General features: G+C 45.3%; 1 protein-coding gene across 1 annotated transcript; it reads right to left on the bottom strand.

The window, feature by feature from the left end:
- Positions 1–15,312: 15,312 nt before the first annotated feature.
- crha (corticotropin releasing hormone a) lies at positions 15,313–15,762 on the bottom strand. Its single transcript, XM_076300069.1, has one exon. The coding sequence runs from the start codon at positions 15,760–15,762 to the stop codon at positions 15,313–15,315; it is 450 nt and encodes a 149-aa protein (XP_076156184.1).
- Between the last annotated feature and the right edge of the window lie 6,738 nt (positions 15,763–22,500).

Below are 22,500 nucleotides of genomic sequence, written 5' to 3'. Positions count from 1 at the left end.
GAAGTGCCCTTGAGCAAGGCACCAAATCCTCACTGCTCCCCGAGCGCCGCTGTTGATGCAGTCAGCTCACTGCGCCGGGATTAGTGTGTGCTTCACCTCACTGTGAAAATTGGGAATGTGAACACGAGGGATAGGGGAAGAGTGGAAGGTTCCAGCTGGCTTGTTATTGTTGTTAATTGATTTCACCTTTTTAATAAAGACACTATGAAAGAAATATAATTAACGTTTAAAAGGAGATCATGAGGACAACAAAAACAACGCTAGAGGAGATTGCGGAGTTATTCGGTTCCCATTACTGACCATTTATAAAATGTGAGAGGGCACTTTGACAGGCTGCACGAACTGTGATTTGGACTGTGATAGACTATGATGAGTGGTCTTTGCATTTGTGTAATGGTGAGACTTGAAGCCTTCAATTTGTGGACTAGCCATTAGCTATATTTGATTGGAGCTGGCAAAATATTATGAATACCATGTAGCCTAGACCAGGGGTCTCAAACACCCGGCCCGCAGGCCAAATCCGGCCCGCGTCCGGCCCAATTCCGGGCCGCGGCGTATGTCAAAATAATAATGTAATCCGGCCCTTGAGACTTTTTAATTGCGACAAACAACGATACTGATTAAAATAGACGATAGTTCCAAGTACCGTGACAAATCTCATTTGTACTCTGCTCTGCTCCACTATGTGCTAGACATCCAGAGCTTCATTCAAACCCGAAATCGCTTCGCAAAGTTTTCAGGAAATACTTGTATTAGCGAGAAACACAAAGACGTGCATTTGTAATGACGCGGAAGCGATGCAGGCCATAGTGTTGCATAAATTGAAGCAGAAATTAAGCAGAAATAGGCCTACACCGAATGTTGAAAAACGTTTACGTGTGATGAAGTCTTAGGTAGGCTATTCACCTTTTTTAAATCTGAAGGAGAATATCCTTTTGGAGATTATGATCGATCGTCTATTGAATGGAGGTGCGTCTGCGTGTATACGACGGTGTCCACTAAGCATACCATGCTTATTTCGACCCTCTGCCCAACATAGCTTGGAGGTTGCAGTGGTAATCGTGATGATAGTGTCCGTAATGGACGTGGTACAGACAGCAGGGCTAGTAGAAATAGGGCTCTAAACTAGGCCTACAAAGTCACCCGCAATATAATGCGAACTTCTGGGTACTCAGATTACCCGCGATAGGAACTGATTTGACCAGAATACTTTATTGTAGGCCTTGTGGTTTAGAAACCATATACATCTACCAGGTGTTGGTATACATCGTAGGTGTTTTCCTGTTAATTTGTTATGTGGGTAATATGAAAAAAGGAAAGTAAACCTGCTTAAATATGTTCATCCAGTATTTATTGAAAGGTGCATAATTTGAGGTGCTTGCCATCCAGTGGCAAATTTGATGGGTAAATTTACCCCCTTCATAAACTTTTGTTTTACTCAAAGATTTTTACATTTACAATAGGACTTTATTTCTGACCACTTTCAAGCCATGGCCTTTTGACATTTTGATATAAAAATCCAATGGTGTTGCTTTCTTAAATCATATATAACCCTATATACAACTCTAACCCTATATACAACTCTGACCCTATATAACCCTATATACAACTCTCAGTGATGCCAGTAACGCGTTACTTAGTAACGCGTTAGTCTATTTTTACCACTTTTTTCAGTAACGAGTAATCTAACGCGCTACTATTTACAAACCAGTAATCAGATTAAAGTTACTTATCTAAGTTACTGTGCGTTACTATTTTTGTCATGTTCCTTAATAAAAAGATATATTCTTTGCTTTCTTCTTGTCTTGGGTATTAATGTTATGTAGAGGCTATGCTCACGTTTTCAGCATGAGGACAATTCACGTGCAGCGACACAAACGTAAACAACAATGGAGGGAGAGAGAGAGATGCACATTTCATCAGTCATTACTTTGAGTTTGTGTCAGTTAAACATGACAACATTAAGGTACATTGTACATTCTGTGCTGGCGACAAAGTGCTGTCTAGCTAGACATCCCAAGTCTCCCCAAGTTTTGGGAGTCTCCCACATATTGATAGCGGCTTCCTGACGCCCGCAAATTACATAAAATCTCCCGGAACCTAGAGCGAACAAGAGCACGCAAGCCAGACCGGACTTCAAATCAAAGATTCTAGAATCTTTGCTTCAAATCGCGTGTGCATAGCTTAATGCGCACACAACGGAGAGGGAGAGAGAGAGAGGAGTGGTGCGTTTGTGCCTGAAGCGCATCCAAGACAGAGAGCATCCTGGTCTTTTTTGCTAAATCAACCAATCCGTTTTCAGTGTAAGTGCTTATATCTCTTTTCTCCCAAACATAATTAATCAGTTCAGTCAGTGTATCTAGGAACAGAAGCGTCATGGCAGCGTCAGTGCCCCTCAAAAAGGAAGATTTAAGACCCATTTCACATCAGACTACACAAAAGTGTACCCAATTGTCTCAAAAGATTAAAACATAATGATCATCTTGCACACTGCACTGTTTGTAACAGCAACTTTAGCATTGCTCACGGTGGGTTAAATGATTGCAAAAGACTTGTTGAGGTGAGTTTAACAAGTGTAATTTCATTTGCATATTATTCAGGCCTATAGGCTACAAGATGGCTAGTTGCCAAGGCATGAAAAAAAATCTACATATTTTACTATAACAGTTTCTATCAGTAGGCCTTCCTTATTTGGTGTACTTAGACATTATTGAACAAACATCTGAATTTCAGTATCTAAGTAGGTTAGGTTGGGATGTCTGCTATACATTGCTGTTAAAATGCACTTCCAGTATAGTGAGTATTGGCAAAACCGGTTATCATTTTTATGTTGAGGCGTTGGGGGTGTCGGCAGCTGCTGAAAGTAACTAATAAAGTAACTTGTAATCTAACTTAGTTACTTTTAAAATCAAGTAATCAGTAAAGTAACTAAGTTACTTTTTAAAGGAGTAATCAGTAATCAGTAATCAGATTACTTTTTCAAGGTAACTGTGGCAACACTGACAACTCTGACCCTATATAACCCTATATACAACTCTGACCCTATATAACAAGGACTGTGATTGGTCAACTCGTCCTGTGTGTTGATAGTCGGTGTTTCAAGCAACCTACTGTGGGGAGTTAGCAACATGCTAGTTCACTGACATAAGCTTTGCAAATAAACTCAGACATATTTTGGTTACAATGACGTGGTTATCTGTTTGTAAAGTGTTTATATGTCAGTAACATTTTGAAATTAGCACTTCGCCAGCAAGCAGTACTTTGTGGGCAGTTGTGCTAAAGTTCGCCTGCTAACATAACTTAAACTGGGTGGCAGACACCTCGCAAATAACCTCAGACTTATTTGCTGGTTTACTGTGTCTATTTCTCCATACTTTGTACAAAATCTAAGCAAGAAAAGGCCAAACAAATAAGATTAATATATTGGCACGACAGTCTATGGGGTTTGCCATTCTGAGTAGCAGAGCACGTTTACATTCTCTGTGAGTAGGCTGCCGTTTCGGTCACAGTCTTGTTTCGGTGGTGGGCGACGCAAACACAGGCGACACCGAGCGTTATGGCGGTGAAATGCACCGCGATGCAAAGCAACCCGACGCAGAACTATAAAATGGTCACAACGGCGTAGGACATAGACAGATAGATAGATAGATAGATACTTTATTGATCCCCAGGGGAAATTCAAGGTCTCAGTAGCATACAGACAACACACACACACATTCACTAACAGCAGAAAAAGTAATTAAAAGTATATAATATAAAAAACACAACTAAGGACAGCAGAAGATAAAGAATATAGTAAATATACTGAAATACAAATTATACTAACTAACACTTAATCAAAATCAATTCTGAAAACAGTATCCACATAGTGGTGATTAATCAATCAAGAGGCGCTTGCAATGACTGAGGCAGGGACTGAGCCTGTGATTCTCTGTGCATAGTAAGGTATGGTAAGGTTCTCTGTGTGAGTGAGTGTCACGGTGATAGTGCAATGGTGATAGTGGTCATGGTGAAAGTGCAAATGAGTAAGTCCAACAGTGCAACAGTGCAAGAATAAAGTCTATATATCTATATATCTATATATATATAACTATTTTAAGAAAAGGTATAAGTGTGGCCACAGTTCGGTTGTGGCATGGAGGGAGGGGTTATGCATATGTGCTAATGTGCTAATGTAGCACGCAAACATTGAGGCAGAAAGACAGTTGTAAAAAGTGGCTAGTGGACAGACAGTATCCAAACATGGAGGGGGTGAAGAGGCAGACAGACTATGCAGAGAAGTCTATCTCTTCTTTTCCCTTAAGTGAAGCATTGAACAGTTCAATGGCCCTGGGGACAAATGACTTCCTCAGTCTGTCTGTTGTGCAAGGCAGTGAGCAAAGTCTCCAGATGATCAGGCTCTTCTGCTTAACAATAGTGCTGTGGAGTGGATGACACTCATTGTCCAAGATCAGTTGATCAGTTTGTTCAGGGTCCTTTTGTCAGATATTGAAGTGATGCACTCCAGTTCAGCTCCCACTACAGAGCCAGCTTTCCTTACCAGCCTGTCAATTCGCCCAGCATCCTTCTTCTTTGTGCTTCCTCCCCAGCATACTACTGCATAGAAGAGGACGCTGGCAACAACAGACTGGTAGAACATCCTGAGGAGCTTGCTGCACACATTGAAGGACCACAGCCTCCTCAGGAAGTACAGACTGCTCTGCCCTTTCTTGTAGAGTGCATCAGTGTTGGCTGACCAGTCCAGTTTATTGTCCAGGTGGAGACCCAGGTACTTGTAGGTGCTTACCACCTTCACATTGACCCCATCAATGGGGACTGGTAGCAGAGTGGGCTCAGACCTGCGGAAATCCACCACCATCTCCTTGGTCTTTGAAGTGTTGAGTTGAAGATGATTGAGTTTGCACCATTGCACAAAGTCCTCCACCAGGCTCCTGTACTCCTCCTCCTGCCCGTCCCTGATACATCCCACAATTGCAGTATCATCAGAAAACTTCTGCATGTGGCATGACTCGGTGTTGTAGCAGAAGTCAGATGTGTACAGGGTGAACAGGACTGGAGAGAGCACAGTTCCCTGTGGCGCTCCGGTGCTGCTGATCACAGTGTCAGAGAGACAGTTCTTCAGTCTGACGAATTGTGGTCGTTCAGTCAGGTAATCTGTAATCCAGGTTACCAGGTGAGCGTCCACACCTATTGCAAGAGCTTGTCTCCCAGTCTGAGGGGTTGGATGGTGTTAAAAGCACTTGAGAAATCAAAGAACATGATTCTCACAGCACTTTTCCCCTTGTCTAGGTGGGAATGTGTCCTGTGTAGAAGATAAGTGATGGCATCGTCCACGCCCACTTTCTCCTGGTATGCAAACTGTAATGGGTCTAGTGCATGGCGTACCTGGGGTCTGAGCATGCCTAAGACCAATCGCTCCATTGTCTTCATCACATGTGATGTAAAAATGTAAGAGCGACAGGTCTGTAGTCATTAAGCTCACTAGGGTGTGGCTTCTTAGGGACAGGGGTAAGACATGATGTCTTCCACAGTGTTGGAACTTGTCCAAGGCGTAGACTCAAATTGAAGATGTGCTTCAGTGGCTCCCCCAGTCCAGCAGTACAGGCCTTGAGTAGCCTTGGACACAGACTGTCAGGCCCCACTGCTTTATTGCTGCGCAGCTTCTTTAGTTGGGCTCTCACTTGATCTGTTGTGATGAAGGGGGGTGTAAGGGGAGGGGAGGGGGAGGGGTGCATCTGGGATCTGTGTGTCTGATGGCTGTTGACTGAGGTCGTTGTCACCTCATTGTTCGTGATCGCCATGTGGGGGAGGGGTGCAATATCCAGTGATTTTGGGGGTACGATAGCCTGTGATGATGGAGTTGAGTGTTGCGCTGGTATTGAGGGGGTGTGGGGGTGGGGGCTGGGGGATGACCACCTCCTTGATGTCCCTGTCAAGGCTGCCAGAGTCGTGGACCTCCACAGGCACAGGCAAGGAGGCATCAGGCGGGGGCAGGGCGTGAGGTGGTGATGGTTTAGGTCGTTGGGTGTCACCGGGATGCAGAGCTGGAGAGGCTGGGAGGCTGGGAGGTGGGGGTAGGGCAGGCACGCAAACAAGAGCAGTGTCTGAGTCAGCTGGGGGTGGTGGACAGGCCACTGCCATTGGAGCTGGAGCAGGGCAGTCAAACCTGTTGTAGAAGTATTTCAACTGATTCGCCCTGTCCAGGTCCCCCTCCACAGAGCTGCTGTTCTTCTTCAGGCCAGTGATAACCTTCATGCCGTCCCATGCCTCCTTCAAGTTGTTTTCCTGCAGCTTCTGTTCCACCTTCTTTCTGTAATCCTCCTTAGCTTCCTTCAGCTTGAATTTGAGTTCCCCTTGCACGCGCCTCAGCTCTGCCATGTCCCCCTCTCTGAACGCCATCTTTTTCCTGTTAAGAAGGGTCTTGACATTGCTGGTTATCCAAAGCTTGTTGTTGAGAAAGTAGCGTACAGTTCTGGTGGGAACAACAATGTCCATACAGAAGTTCAGGTAGTAAGTTGTGCACTGTGTGACCTCCTCTAAGTCCGCTCCACTCCTCATCCGCTTCAGGTGTCCACTTTCTGAAGGTGCGCGTGGCAACTGGTAGCCTCTGTACTTTGGGCTTGTACATTGGCTGGAGATGAATGAGGTTGTGGTCTGACTTTCCCAGTGGGGGGAGGGGGTTTGCACTGTATGCATCCCTCACGTTTGCATACAGTGAGAGGTCTATTGTCCTGTTTTTCCTTGTAGGGCAGTCAACAAACTGGTAGAAATTCGTGAGTGTGGAATCCAGTGTTATGTGATTGAAGTCGCCAGAGATCACAAAAAAGGCATCACTGTGTTGGGTTTGAAGCCTAGCGACTGTGGAGTGGATGACGTCACACGCTGTATCCGGAAGAGCTCGAGGTGGAACGTAAACACAGACAGCAATTGCGTGCGAGAACTCCCTCGGCATGTAGTACGGACGGAGACTAACCGCTAATAACTCCACATCCTTACAGCATACAGTCTCCTTTACTGTTACATGTCCGGGATTGCACCATCTATTGTTTATGTACAGCACCAGTCCGCCTCCCTTCTTTTTGCCAGAAAGTTTACTGTCTCTGTCCAAACGAGCTACACTGAAGCCGGGCAGCTCAACGTTAGAAGTGGGGATATGGCTTGTTAGCCACGTCTCCGTAAAGCATAACAAACTACATTCCCTGTACAACTTCTGGTTTCTTACCAGGGCATCCAGTTCGTCAGTCTTGTTAGCCAGTGAGTTCACGTTTCCCATCACAATTGATGGAACTGAGGGCTTGTATCTCCACTTCTTCTCCCAACGCCTCGTCTTCACTTTTACTCCCGCTCTGCAACCCCGAAAGCACCACAGTTCCTCTGGAATGTTGTCGCGAACACAGCCGGCATTCCGTCGTAGTGCGATCAGCTGGTTCCTTGTGTACACAAGCTTGCTGTCGCTGGAGCGTTGTAACATGTCCGTATCCATAGGATAGAATAAAGACACTCCTCAAAGTGTGTAATCCAAAAAGTTGCGAAGTAAAAAGTAAACAAAAGACGTAGAAACAAACACAAAGACACGGAGCTGCTGAGCTGCCACTCTTGTCGGCGCCAGAACCGGAGTTAACGCAGAAGCATGTTGAGCCCTTAACCGTTGATGTCGCGTGTGAAAGGGCGGAAATAGGGCACCCACCAGCCCAGCAGCAAGGCCTGAGCGCGGAGAACTAAATCAGATTTTGAAGGCAGTAAATGCTCCCGTTAAGAACCAAACCAGATTTTGTTCAAATCTACACACGTATGGCTACTGGAAATGGTAAGGTTAATTAATCAAATGTTATGTTGAAGTATTAAAAAACATCTTTGTTTTAGAATTTTCGAACGAAAGGGGCGGTAGTTGGTGCTTTTACGATATATAACTCTAACCCTATATATAACTCTAACCCTATATACTGTATATAGGGTTAGAGTCTATATAACTGTAATGCTACAAAGAACTCTAACAATGTGTGTGTGTGTGTCTGTGTGTGTGTGTGTGTGTGTTCAGACTGACGGAGGGCACTGACATCAGTCACCTGGAGAAACTGGAGAGAGGCTACGAGAACATGGATCACTTCACCGCCACCTTCCACCAAGTCCGCAAAGCTCTGGTCAACATTGATTTTGTCAGAGGTACACACACACACACACACACACACACACACACAATTCACACACACACACACACACACACACACACTCACACACAATTCACACACACACACACAGACACACACACACACACACACACACACAATTCACACACACACAAACATACACAAACACACACACAATTATGTGTGTGTATTTCCCCAACTGAATTGTGTGTGTGTGTGTGTTGACAGATGATGATGATGATGGTGGTGAGGGGGCAGGTGAAGAAAGCTCCACCCCGTCTACAATAAGCCACGCCCACCCCACACCAAACCCAACCAATCACAGCCCTCCTGTGTCAAACCCAACCAATCACAGCCCTCCTGTGTCAAACCCCACCCCTCCCGCATCAGTCTCCACCCCTCGCACGTCAGACTCCACCCCCACTTCCACCCCTGCTGAGCAGAGCGTCAGCATCCAGAGCTCCCCGAAGCCCCTCCCTACTCCAGCCACGCCCATAGAGACACAGGTAACACACACACACACACACACACACACACACACACACACACTAGTCCCTCCCTACTCCAGCCACGCCCATAGAGACACAGGTAACACACACACACACACACACACACACACACACACACACTAGTCCCTCCCTACTCCAGCCACGCCCATAGAGACACAGGTAACACACACACACACACACACACACACACACACACACACTAGTCCCTCCCTACTCCAGCCACGCCCATAGAGACACAGGTAACACACACACACACACACACACACACACACACACACACTAGTCCCTCCCTACTCCAGCCACGCCCATAGAGACACAGGTAACACACACACACACACACACACACACACACACACACACTAGTCCCTCCCTACTCCAGCCACGCCCATAGAGACACAGGGAACACACACACACACACACACACACATTCACACACACTAGTCCCTCCCTACTCCAGCCACGCCCATAGAGACACAGGTAACACACACACACACACACACACACACACACACACACACTAGTCCCTCCCTACTCCAGCCACGTCCCATAGAGACACAGGTAACACACACACACACACACACACACACACTAGTCCCTCCCTACTCCAGCCACGCCCATAGAGACACAGGTAACACACACACACACACACACACACACACACACACACACACACACTAGTCCCTCCCTACTCCAGCCACGCCCATAGAGACACAGGTAACACACACACACACACACACACACACACTAGTCCCTCCCTACTCCAGCCACGCCCATAGAGACACAGGTAACACACACACACACACACACACACACACACACACACACACTAGTCCCTCCCTACTCCAGCCACGCCCATAGAGACACAGGTAACACACACACACACACACACACACACACTAGTCCCTCCCTACTCCAGCCACGCCCATAGAGACACAGGTAACACACACACACACACACACACACACACACACACACACTAGTCCCTCCCTACTCCAGCCACGCCCATAGAGACACAGGTAACACACACACACACACACACACACACACACACACTGTTCTATTTTAGCCAAGAGATTTAGGAGGAGAAATGGCAACCGAAGCACATTTACACTTAACAAACTTTAAAGCTGATTTTCTCAAAATGTTTTTTTTTTTGTGGGATGAGGATAGCTTTCACATTTTGGCCAATATCTCTGGGTTGGCTAAACAGAATTGAACAAAATGACCCCTTGTTTTCAACCCTAAAGTCTGCAGATTATGAATATCTAATAAACCCTAAAGTCTGCAGATCCGATTATGAATATCTAATAAACCCTAAAGTCTGCAGATTATGAATATCTAATAAACCCAAATACTTGTTTTAAACCCTAAAGTCTGCAGATTATGAATATCTAATAAACCCCTGAAGTCTGCAGATTATGAATATCCAATAAACCCTAAAGTCTGCAGATTATGAATATCTAATAAACCCAAATACTTGTTTTAAACCCTAAAGTCAGCAGATTATGAATATCTAATAAACCCCTAAAGTCAGCAGATTATGAATATCTAATAAACCCATTTACTTGTTTTAAACCCTAAAGTCTGCAGATTATGAATATCTAATAAACCCCTAAAATCTGCAGATTATGAATATCTAATAAACCCTAGTCTGCAGATTATGAATATCTAATAAACCCATTTACTTGTTTTAAACCCTAAAGTCTGCAGATTATGAATATCTAATAAACCCCTAAAGTCTGCAGATTATGAATATCTAATAAACCCTAAAGTCTGCATATTATGAATATCTAATAAACACTTTTTTTATTTTGTCGAACTGGACTCGACAGAATTAAGGTTTAAGGTCAACCCAAATGACAGAATTAAGGTTTAAGGTCAACCCAGACGACAGAATTAAGGTCAACCCAGACGACAGAATTAAGGTTAACCCAAAGGTATTGTATTTAAAATGGAGGCAGACGACAAAATTAAGGTCAACCCAACGGTATTGTATTTAAAGCAATCAAAGATAATACATATATGTAATCAAATGTGTAGGGGACAGAAAGATGAGCTCATTAGTGTGCTAACACCTTTATAGCAGCTCATTAGTGTGCTAACACCTCTATAGCAGCTCATTAGTGTGCTAACACCTCTACAGCTCATTAGTGTGCTAACACCTCTATAGCAGCTCATTAGTGTGCTAACAGCTCTATAGCAGCTCTTTAGTGTGCTAACAGCTCTATAGGAGCTCTTTAGTGTGCTAACACCTCTATAGCAGGTAGATGAGCTAACACCTCTATAACAGGTAGATGAGCTAACACCTCTATAGCAGCTCATTAGAGTGCTAACAGCTCTATAGCAGCTCATTAGTGTGCTAACACCTCTATAGCAGGTAGATGAGCTCATTAGTGTGCTAACACCTCTATAGCTCATTAGTGTGCTAACACCTCTATAGCAGGTAGATGAGCTAACACCTCTATAGCAGCTCATTAGTGTGCTAACACCTCTACAGCTCATTAGTGTGCTAACACCTCTATAGCAGGTAGAAGAGCTCTTTAGTGTGCTAACACCTCTATAGCTGATTGTACAGCACTGAAGCAGGACTTACTGTCTGCAGGACTTTTACTGACTGAACTGAAATGGGACTTTTAAATCTGCGGAGTAATAATAACAGTGTGTGCTGGATGAGACGAACGGTCTGGATCTGTTTATATTGACTTTGCTTGTGTGTGTGTGTGTGTGTGTGTGTGTGTGTGTGTGTCCAGCTGTCTGCTGCAGGCCTGCGTGACGGTGTTGCCGTGGACGATGGAGAGAACCCGTCACGTCATGTCTTCTCCTTCTCCTGGCTCAACTCCCAGAAGTGATATAACCCCGCCCACCCCGGATATAACCCCGCCCACACCCAGATATAACCCCACCCACCGCCCACCCCCGCCACTCACCCCCCATCGGATATAACCCCACACACTCCCCATACTTACTACACACATCACACACACACACTCCCCATACTACACACATCACACACACACACACTCCCCATACTTACTACACACATCACACACACACACACACACTCCCCATACTACACACATCACACACACTCCCCATACTACACACATCACACACACTCCCCATACTACACACATCACACACACACACACTCCCCATACTACACACATCACACACACATCACACACACTCCTCATACTACACACATCACACACTCCCCATAATACACACATCACACACACACACACTCCCCATACTACACACATCACACACACAGACACTCCCCATACTACACACATCACACACACACACACACTCCCCATACTTACTACACACATGACACACACACACACACACTCCCTATACTACACACATCACACACACTCCCCATACTACACACATCACACACACTCCCCATACTACACACACACACATCACACACACTCCTCATACTACACACATCACACACACACACACTCCCCATACTACACACATCATACACACTCCCCATACTACACACATCACACACACTCCCCATACTACACACAGCATACACACTCCCCATACTACACACACACACATCACACACACTCCTCATACTACACACATCACACACACACACACTCCCCATACTACACACATCATACACACTCCCCATACTACACACATCACACACACTCCCCATACTACACACACACACACACACACACTCCCCATACTACACACATCATACACACTCCCCATACTACACACATCACACACACTCCCCATACTACACACATCACACACACTCCCCATACTACACACATCATACACACTCCCCATACTACACACACACACACTCCCCATACTACACACATCATACACACTCCCCATACTACACACATCACACACACACACTCCCCATACTACACACATCACACACACTCCCCATACTACACACATCACACACACTCCCCATACTACACACACACACACTCCTCATACTACACACATCACACACACTCCCCATACTACACACATCATACACACTCCCCATACTACACACATCATACACACTCCCCATACTACACACATCACACACACTCCCCATACTACACATACACACACACACACACACTCCTCATACTACACACATCACACACACACACACTCCCCATACTACACACATCATACACACTCCCCATACTACACACATCATACACACTCCCCATACTACACACATCACAAACACACACACTCCCCATACTACACACATCACACACATCACACACACACACACACTCCCCATACTATACACATCACACACACACACACACTCCCCATACTACACACATCACACACACTCCCCATACTACACACACACACACACACACACACACACACACTCCCCATACTACACACACACACACACACACACACACTCCCCATACTACACACACACACACACTCCCCATACTACACACATCATACACACTCCCCATACTACACACATCATACACACTCCCCATACTACACACATCACAAACACACACACTCCCCATACTACACACATCACACACATCACACACACACACACACTCCCCATACTACACACATCACACACACACACACACACTCCCCATACTACACACATCACACACACTCCCCATACTACACACACACACACACACACACACACACACACACTCCCCATACTACACACACACACACACTCCCCATACTACACACATCATACACACACACTCCCCATACTACACACATCATACACACTCCCCATACTACACACATCACAAACACACACACTCCCCATACTACACACATCACACACATCACACACACACACACACTCCCCATACTACACACATCACACACACACACACACTCCCCATACTACACACATCACACACACTCCCCATACTACACACACACACACACACACACACACACTCCCCATACTACACACACACACACACACACACACACTCCCCATACTACACACACACACACACTCCCCATACTACACACATCATACACACACACTCCCCATACTACACACATCATACACACTCCCCATACTACACACACACACACTCCCCATACTACACACATCATACACACTCCCCATACTACACACACACACACTCCCCATACTACACACATCACACAAACACACACACACACACACACACTCCCCTCGCTGCCTGGACCACACAACAGCCTCCTGAATGTGTGTGTGTGTGTGTGTATGAGTGTGTGTGTGTGTGTGTGTGTGTGTGTGATTTGCAGAATATTGAGCTGTGTCTCCTCTGTCCTTTTTAATGATGTATTGGAATGTTTATGTTTGCTCTTGCAGATTACTGATGTGTGTATGTATGTGCTAATCACTGTAGGGATGTGTGTATTTATGTGCTAATCACTGTAGGGATGTGTGTATTTATGTGCTAATCACTGTAGGGATGTGTGTATTTATGTGCTAATCACTGTAGGGATGTGTGTATTTATGTGCTAATCACTGTAGGGATGTGTGTATGTATGTGCTAATCACTGTAGGGATGTGTGTATTTATGTGCTAATCACTGTAGGGATGTGTGTGTGTATGTGCTAATCACTGTAGGGATGTGTGTATTTATGTGCTAATCACTGTAGGGATGTGTGTATTTATGTGCTAATCACTGTAGGGATGTGTGTGTGTATGTGCTAATCACTGTAGGGATGTGTGTATGTATGTGCTAATCACTGTAGGGATGGGCATTGTTAAGAAATTATCGATATTGATGGCATTGTTGAGTCTGCTTATCGATGCGATTCCTTATCGATTCCCATATCGATTCCTGTACCATTTGCTGAACACTTATAGGATGGCTTTGAGAGTTGTTGGCTTTGAATGTCTAATTTAAAGTGATTTTAGAGAATGAATATCAAGTGTGCAATGTCAATACAGAAGTTGAATGCTTTAAAATTTCTAAAAAAGTAAACATTTCTAAAACAAAGCTTTGTATTGGAATCGTTAGTGGAATCGTTAACATGTGTACGATTCCGATGGATTGGAACGTTTGGAACCGGTTCCTAACCGATACCTGGATCCGATTCCCAAGCCTAGATGTGTATTTGTGTGTGTTCATTGCTGATGTGTGTGTGTGTGTTCATTGCTGATGTGTGTGTGTGTGTGTGTGCGTGCGTGCGTGCGTGAGTGAGTGAGTGAGTGAGTGTGTGTGTGTGTGTGTGTGTGTGTGTGTTCATTGCTGATGTGTGTGTGTGTTCATTGCTGATGTGTGTGTGTATGTGTGTGTGTGTTCATCGCTGATGTGTGTGTGTGTGTGTGTGTGTGTGAGTGAGTGTTAATCTCTGCTGTGCTGCTATGTAGAACAGACAGGAGGAATACTGCACAGATCTTAAAGCATTTGGACGCAGTTGTAACTTTTATTACAAATATAAACATTTCACATTCTTCTGCAAACGCACCGTGCAGTGTTTTATTACAGTCCACATGTCTGTTTCATCGTACATGTGTGTGTTTGTGTGTGTGTGTGTGTGTGTGTGCGCACACTTGGTGAATTACAAAGACAGATGCCTTTCTTAATCAGTAGTTATTTATTAAGAAGATTTAATTTTCTTTACAGATAACCCTTGAGTGTGCGTGTGTGTGTGTGCGTGACTTATTTCCCATAAATGTCCATCATTTTCCGGTTGTTATCGGCCTGCTGTGCGATCTGTTCCGCGCGCGCCATCTCGAGAACCTCGCGCAGCAGGTGGAACGTGAGGTCCAGGGAGATGGGCGGTTCCTCCGCGCGGCGAGCTCTCTCCACCGGGTCCAGGCCCGCGCGCTCCAGCCTCTGCGTGAGCTGCAGCTGGAGCGCACGGTTAACGGTCGTCTCTCTCTCGTCTGGCGCGGATCCGCCAGCTCTGATGTGAGTACGCGGGGGTCCGCGCGCGGTGGCAGCGTTGTCCAGCCGGATGAAGTATTCCTCCCCGAGACGCATCAGCAGTGGCAGTGGTGGCGGCAGTGCGCGCGTTTTCTCGCCCTGCGTGTCTGCTGAGCGACAGCTGCACCGGGGCAGAACGGCCACGAGCACGGCTACCGCGGAGACCAGCAGGTTCAGCCTCATCTCCGCACGCAAAGTCTGGCGGCAAAGGACATAATCACCAAAACAACTCTGACTAGTACATTAACAAATGCAACAAATTAATTCATTAAGACTTCTTCGGACAGATAACACCCCGCGCGCCACAACACACACACACATAGCCTACACACCCCGCGCGCCACACACACAGTAAAATAAGAGTCTTGAATTTCCCCTTCACTATAGTATATATACTCTTTTGATCCTGTGAGGGAAATTTAAAGTAATAAAGTAAGTATCTATCTATATCTTTCAATACATACATAGCCTCTATTTCTTGTAGCCTGTTAAAAACGTCCGCTAGATAGTTTAAATGGCCAACAACATTGTTTTTTGCAGGAGCCGAGCCTACAGATGATATCTTAAAGTTATTTCTCCACTGCTGGCTGATATATCAAACGCCCGCTTTCTCTTCGTCCTCCGCAAATTAAGCTACAGGCAGTTCGGTAGAGAGTCATTTGAATAAATTAGCGTTTACTATTGACAACGTAATAAGTAGGCTATACTAACTTTGCAAATTTGAATGCATCAATCCTGAACAAACTTATGTAGGCTACACCGCGCTAGGTTAGTCTGCATGAATAGTCCTTGCACAAGTCACTGTTTTGATTTGCGTAAACGAGATGGGCTGAAGCAAAGCTGTTTGAGGGAGAGCGCTGCGGGGAGAGATTACATGCTACCCTGCGCACATCTCTACAATGAAATCATGTATCTAATCTATATTTTAAATGAGCAATCACTGCGTCCTGCTATGGAAACAATAAGTCCATAATTACAGAGCGCAGGAATGGACGTTTCAGTTAGTCAGTAATTAGGCCACTGAAATTTGAATTGTGATGTGTCATCTTACTTTAATAACCTTAATTTGTTACCCAATAAAGTAACTCAATACCTTACTTTTTTACACAATAAAGTAACTCAATACCTAACTTTGTTACCTAACTCAATACCTTACTTTGTTACCCAATAAAGTAACTCAATACCTTACTTTGTTACCCAATAAAGTAACTAAATTACAGTACCGTGTTACTTTGTAACTCGTTAGCCCCAACACTGATTATAACCAATTACATTTAATCGCACTGGAAACACAAAACAGCCGGTCCGGCTACATTTATCATCGCGAGCACCTGGCAAAGCAAACGGGCTAAAGCTTCCTTTTGCTGCTGCTATCCCGCCGCTCGCGACGCTTCTGTGCTCACCTGTCCGCTACGCCGAGAAGTGTGCGCGCGCCGCTCTCTGACAGTCTGCTGGCGTGATGTTGGATGTGAAACACCCTCGCGCTTTCTACCGAAGCTTCGTCTGACCGCTCGTAGCGCGAGCCCCGCCTCAGTATATATAATGCACCCTCCCCGTTGGGACGGGGGGAAGCTGCGTAAAACAGACTGTCAGACTGAACCAAATGACGGACGGGATGATGATGGTGTGTGTGTGTGTGTGTGTGTGTGTGTGTCTTTTGCCAATTCGATTGAAAGTACTTGGGATGTGTCTTTGCGCTAAATGAATCCCGGGCACCGAATCCCGCCTGCAATTAGCGCGCTCTCCCGGGAGCTTACTGTGGAGCGTGGGCCCGTCTCCGGCTGCTGATTGAAAGATCGCCTATCTTAATTACGCGCCAGGAGCAGACAAATAAGAACAACTGATTCCATGAGCGCGCTGGCAGAGCGCGCGTGCGGGGAATGCCATGTATTGCGCAATCAATTAGCGCGAGTGTCATTTGGGATTAAACGGGTCAACAAAAGCCACCTGATCATCTTCATAATTACGGCAGGAGCGCGGGCTTCAGGCCGTATTTCAATTATCACCGCATTACGCAAATAACAAGCCCGCCCGTGACGTCGCCCCTCGCCAGGCCACCTGACAAAACGCGTTGCGGCAGGTGCGCGAGCCACCTCTCTGCCAAGTCGAGCGTAAAGTCGGAGGAGACGGAGGCCGACGCGCGTGACCTTTTACCGAATCTCCCAATGTTTCTTTGGGTCGCGCGGAAGGAGCCTCCCGCAGCGAGTTCTATCACAGCGAATAAGAGCTCTCGGCGCTAACGCTGAGGTGTGTGAAAATTGCTCAAACACACACACAGTGTCTGTGTATATGTATGTATGTGTTTGTGTGGCTGTGTCTAACAGAGAGGGGTGGGGTTAAAATAGTTTCAAATATACGTTTGTGTGGTAGCCTTAGTGACACCTGCTGAAGATGGAAAGGTTAAAAGATAAAAGAAACCTTCTAAAAGTCAAGCCTGTGTGTGTGTGTGCGTGTGTGTCTGAAAGATAAGCACAAGGGGAGATGAGGATGAGACCCATTTGAGTTTTAATGAGAAGAACAGCACAAGCTACTCAAACCCCTCTTGACATTATAAACACTGGGCAAAATGCACACACACACACAAACACACACACACATATGTACAGTACACACACACATACACATACACACACACATACAGTACACACACACACAAACACACACTCATATGTACAGTAGTACACACACACACACACACACAGACAGAACACCCCCCCCACACACACACACACACACACACACACACGCACATACAGTACATTTAATTCCTTTATTTGTGTTCAAATTTTACAATATATTTCATTGAACACAAACAGTCTTAGATACCAGCATTGTAAACCCAGTAGCCTATGCCTCTGGTCTCAGTTCATGGGTACAAAAAACACACCACACACACGCGCGCACACACACACACCCACATATAGAAAACAGCGCCTTCTCCATATGTGGCCACTGCCAATTATCACAGAAATTGAACAGAATTTTGCTAGAGAAATCTCATTTTCATTTCATTTTCATATATATATTTATTTTATTTTATCATCCTTGGGTATTTATCAAATGGTTTTTATACTTTATAGTCTTTTAATTTATGTTTATGCTTTGTTTTACCTCTTTAAACTTTATCTTTTTAAATTTGTTTTACTCTGTTTTACATGATTTAACTATATGCATGGAGTCTTGCACACCCGTCTGTCTATGTATCCTAAAGGCATATTGTGTCTGCCTTCCCTGCTCACACACACACACACACACACACACACACACACACACACACACACACTTCCCTGCTCACACACACACACACACACACACACACACTTCCCTGCTCACACACACACACACACACACACACACACACTTCCCTGCTCACACTCACACACACACACACATACACACACACACATACACACATGCACACACACACACATGCACACACACATACACACACACACACACACACACACACTTCCCTGCTCACACACACACACACACACACATACATACACACATACACACATACACACACACACATACACACATGCACACACACACACATGCACACACACATACACACACACACACACACACACACACACACTTCCCTGCTCACACACACACACACACACACATACACACACTTCCCTGCTCACACACACACACACACACACACACACTTCCCTGCTCACACACACACACACACACACACACACACACACACACACACTTCCCTGCTCACACACACACACACACACTTCCCTGCTCACACACACACACACACACACACACTTCCCTGCTCACACACACACACATACACACACTTCCCTGCTCACACACACACACACACACACACACTTCCCTGCTCACACACACACACACACTTCCCTGCTCACACACACACACACACACACACACACTTCCCTGCTCACACACACACACACACACACACACACACACACACACACACACACACACACTTCCCTGCTCACACACACACACACACACACACACACACACACTTCCCTGATCTAACTTGTAAAGCACACACACACACACACACACACACACACACATACACACACTTCCCTGCTCACACACACACACATACACATACTTCCCTGCTCACACACACACACACACACACACACTTCCCTGCTCTAACTTGTAAAGCACACACACACACACACACACACGCTTCCCTGCTCTAACTTGTAAAGCACTTTGGGTCAACTGTCGTTCGTTTAAATGTGCTATACACACACACACACACACACACAGAGACAGAACACCCACATTTTATGTGTCCAAACATAGTACACTGAACACACACAGAATTTTACAATGTCATTGTTAATAGAACTTTAACTAACTGGGCCGCATTGAGAATGTCTTGTGTGTGTGTGTGTGTGTGAGAGAGAGAGAGCAGGTGCATGTGTGTGTGTGTGTGTGATATATAAATATGATAATAGCAAGAATAAAAGGTAAGCAGAGAGACCAGTGTAAAGGTTTACAAGAGTATCATACGCTTGCTCTCTCACACACACACACACACACTCACACAGTTTACAAGAGTATCATACGCTTGCTCTCTCACTCACACACACACACAACACCTCCTTCTCCAAATATGGCGTCGTCCAATAATGGATGAAATTGAACAGTGTGTAACCAGTTGTTTAGCTTTCACTTTTGTAAATCCAACAATCCTGAGACCCCTAGTGACCAGCCTGTGTACGTGGCCCTAGTGACCAGCCTGTGTACGTGGCCCAATGCTGAGACCCCTAGTGACCAGCCTGTGTACGTGGCCCAATGCTGAGACCCCTAGTGACCAGCCTGTGTACGTGGCCCAATGCTGAGACCCCTAGTGACCAGCCTGTGTACGCGGCCCAATGCTGAGACCTCTAGTGACCAGCCTGTGTACGCGGCCCAAACTTCCACACATGAGCACAAGGGTCATTCCACGTCAGTTCAACCAGGGCCCACGCACTTAGGTCTCAAAAAAATCTGAAAAAATTACCAGGTGTACCTATGTTATCCAGGAGACACACTGTAAAATTACTCTTATGTAAGATCAATACTTTCCAAGATACAGCCAGTTTTACAGGGGGAGGGGGGTGTCGATTTTGTTCGGCCTCTTTTTTTTGTCAAAGTTCACAAGCCCACAGCGCAAGAACTAAACCATGTAGGAAGCTCAAATTGTGCATGCTGGTACATAAATAGGAATAGTATGTAGCAAAATCATCACGTTTGGTCTGGATAATCCTGCATTGTCATAGCTGTCCCTCAAAGTTGATACAAATTTTATTGGAGTTTTTGGCTGGGCTCTGTTTAGGAGCCTATGTTGAGTACAAAAATGTCTTCCGAAGGCCTAAACAGAGCCCAGCCAAAACCTCCAATAACATTTTTATCAACTTTTAGGGACAGCTATGACCATGCAGGATCATCCAGACCAAACGTGACGATTTTGCTACATACTATTCCTATTTATGTACCAGCATGCAAAATTTGAGCTTCCTACATGGTTTAGTTCTTGCGCTGTGGGCTTGTGAACTTTGACAAAAAAAGAGGCCGAACAAAATCGACACCCCCCTCCCCCTGTAAAACTGGCTGTATCTTGGAAAGTATTGATCTTACACAAGAGTAATTTTACAGTGTGTCTCCTGGATAACATAGGTACACCTGGTAATTTTTTCAGAATTTTTTGAAACCTAAGTGTGTGGGCCCTGGTTGAACTGACGTGGAATGACCCACAACATATTGGCATTTATAACCAAGACTACAAATCTGCTGTACAAGATGCTGGTATTTCACCAGCTTTGTTAAACAGGCTTCCTCTAGACATGGGTCAAAACAACAGCCTACTTCCACTATGAAATCATTCCTATTGCTCTCATCAATAACAACAATATCAGGTCTGATGGCATTCGTGTCACAAAACACAAGCATCTCCACAAGGCACAAAGAAAACATTCGGGGCTTAACAAAGCAGTTGATATGTATTGACACTGTAGGTAGAAAAATGGATGGTAGACTTTTTGATATGATGTCCACAATCCTGTCATGTCTACTACTTTATAGAAATTGCAGCCATTCAGTATATGTGACATGGATTCTAGTAACTGGTCTTGCCCATGCTGAATACATAAAGGTGAGTGAGAATCAGGGGACCAGATAGACAGATTAAACCTAGTTGGTAAAACCTGAAGTCTGGCTTTAATGGTAAAAATCTGTGTATCCTCATCAATCGAAGCATTATGGAGGATGGTATGGCACACACACACACACACACACACACACACACACACACACACACACACACTCACACATACACACACACACACACACACACACACATGGTGTGAGACACAGAGTGGCCTGCTGAGTGAATGCAGGCTAGCCTTCCCTGTAGTCCAGTCAAGTCCAGTGTTGCTGGTGCTGTCGATGTTTGACTGACAGCAGGGAAGCACGACTACTGTACACTCAGGAGTGAGTGTGTAATGTAGACGGCTCTCCAGCATGGTTGCACTCACAGTGATGCTTTTGTCTTTGATCGTAGAGTCTGAAGGGACAACGTATGTGCTATCTGCTTGAGACCACTGCAGGACAACGTCCGTCCAGTTGCAAAGGTCGTTGAGATCAGGCCAATCAGATCTGACCCCAAAGCCGACGGCTCTAGTGTCCAGTTTGCCATTCAGTTTCTTTCGAAACCCCAGAAAACTGTTCAGCAATGATTTCATACACTTGTTCGTCCCAGTCGCCAGCAACATTAAAGTTGTGTTCCACAAATGACCTGAATGAAGGAGCCTTTGTATACATCTGTAATTATATCATTGTACCCTTGGGGCAGGTGTATTTCCTCCAGAGCGTGTATCATGATGTTATGGAAGAGTTCCGAATGCGTCCAAGAAAACTGAAAAGAAT

Source organism: Alosa pseudoharengus, unplaced genomic scaffold (genome assembly GCF_046254945.1).
Source record: "Alosa pseudoharengus isolate Yale_2024_CS ecotype anadromous, Long Island Sound unplaced genomic scaffold, YU_APseudo_1.1 YU_APseudo_1.1_scf_22, whole genome shotgun sequence".
NCBI classification, from domain to species: Eukaryota; Metazoa; Chordata; class Actinopteri; order Clupeiformes; family Clupeidae; genus Alosa; species Alosa pseudoharengus.
The sequence above is the reverse complement of the archived record's forward strand: the minus strand, read 5'-3'. Positions and strand labels throughout refer to the sequence as shown.

Bases quoted from the DNA above. Each gene is read 5' to 3' on its own strand.
- crha (XM_076300069.1), bottom strand. From the start codon at position 15,762: ATGAGGCTGAACCTGCTGGTCTCCGCGGTAGCCGTGCTCGTGGCCGTT.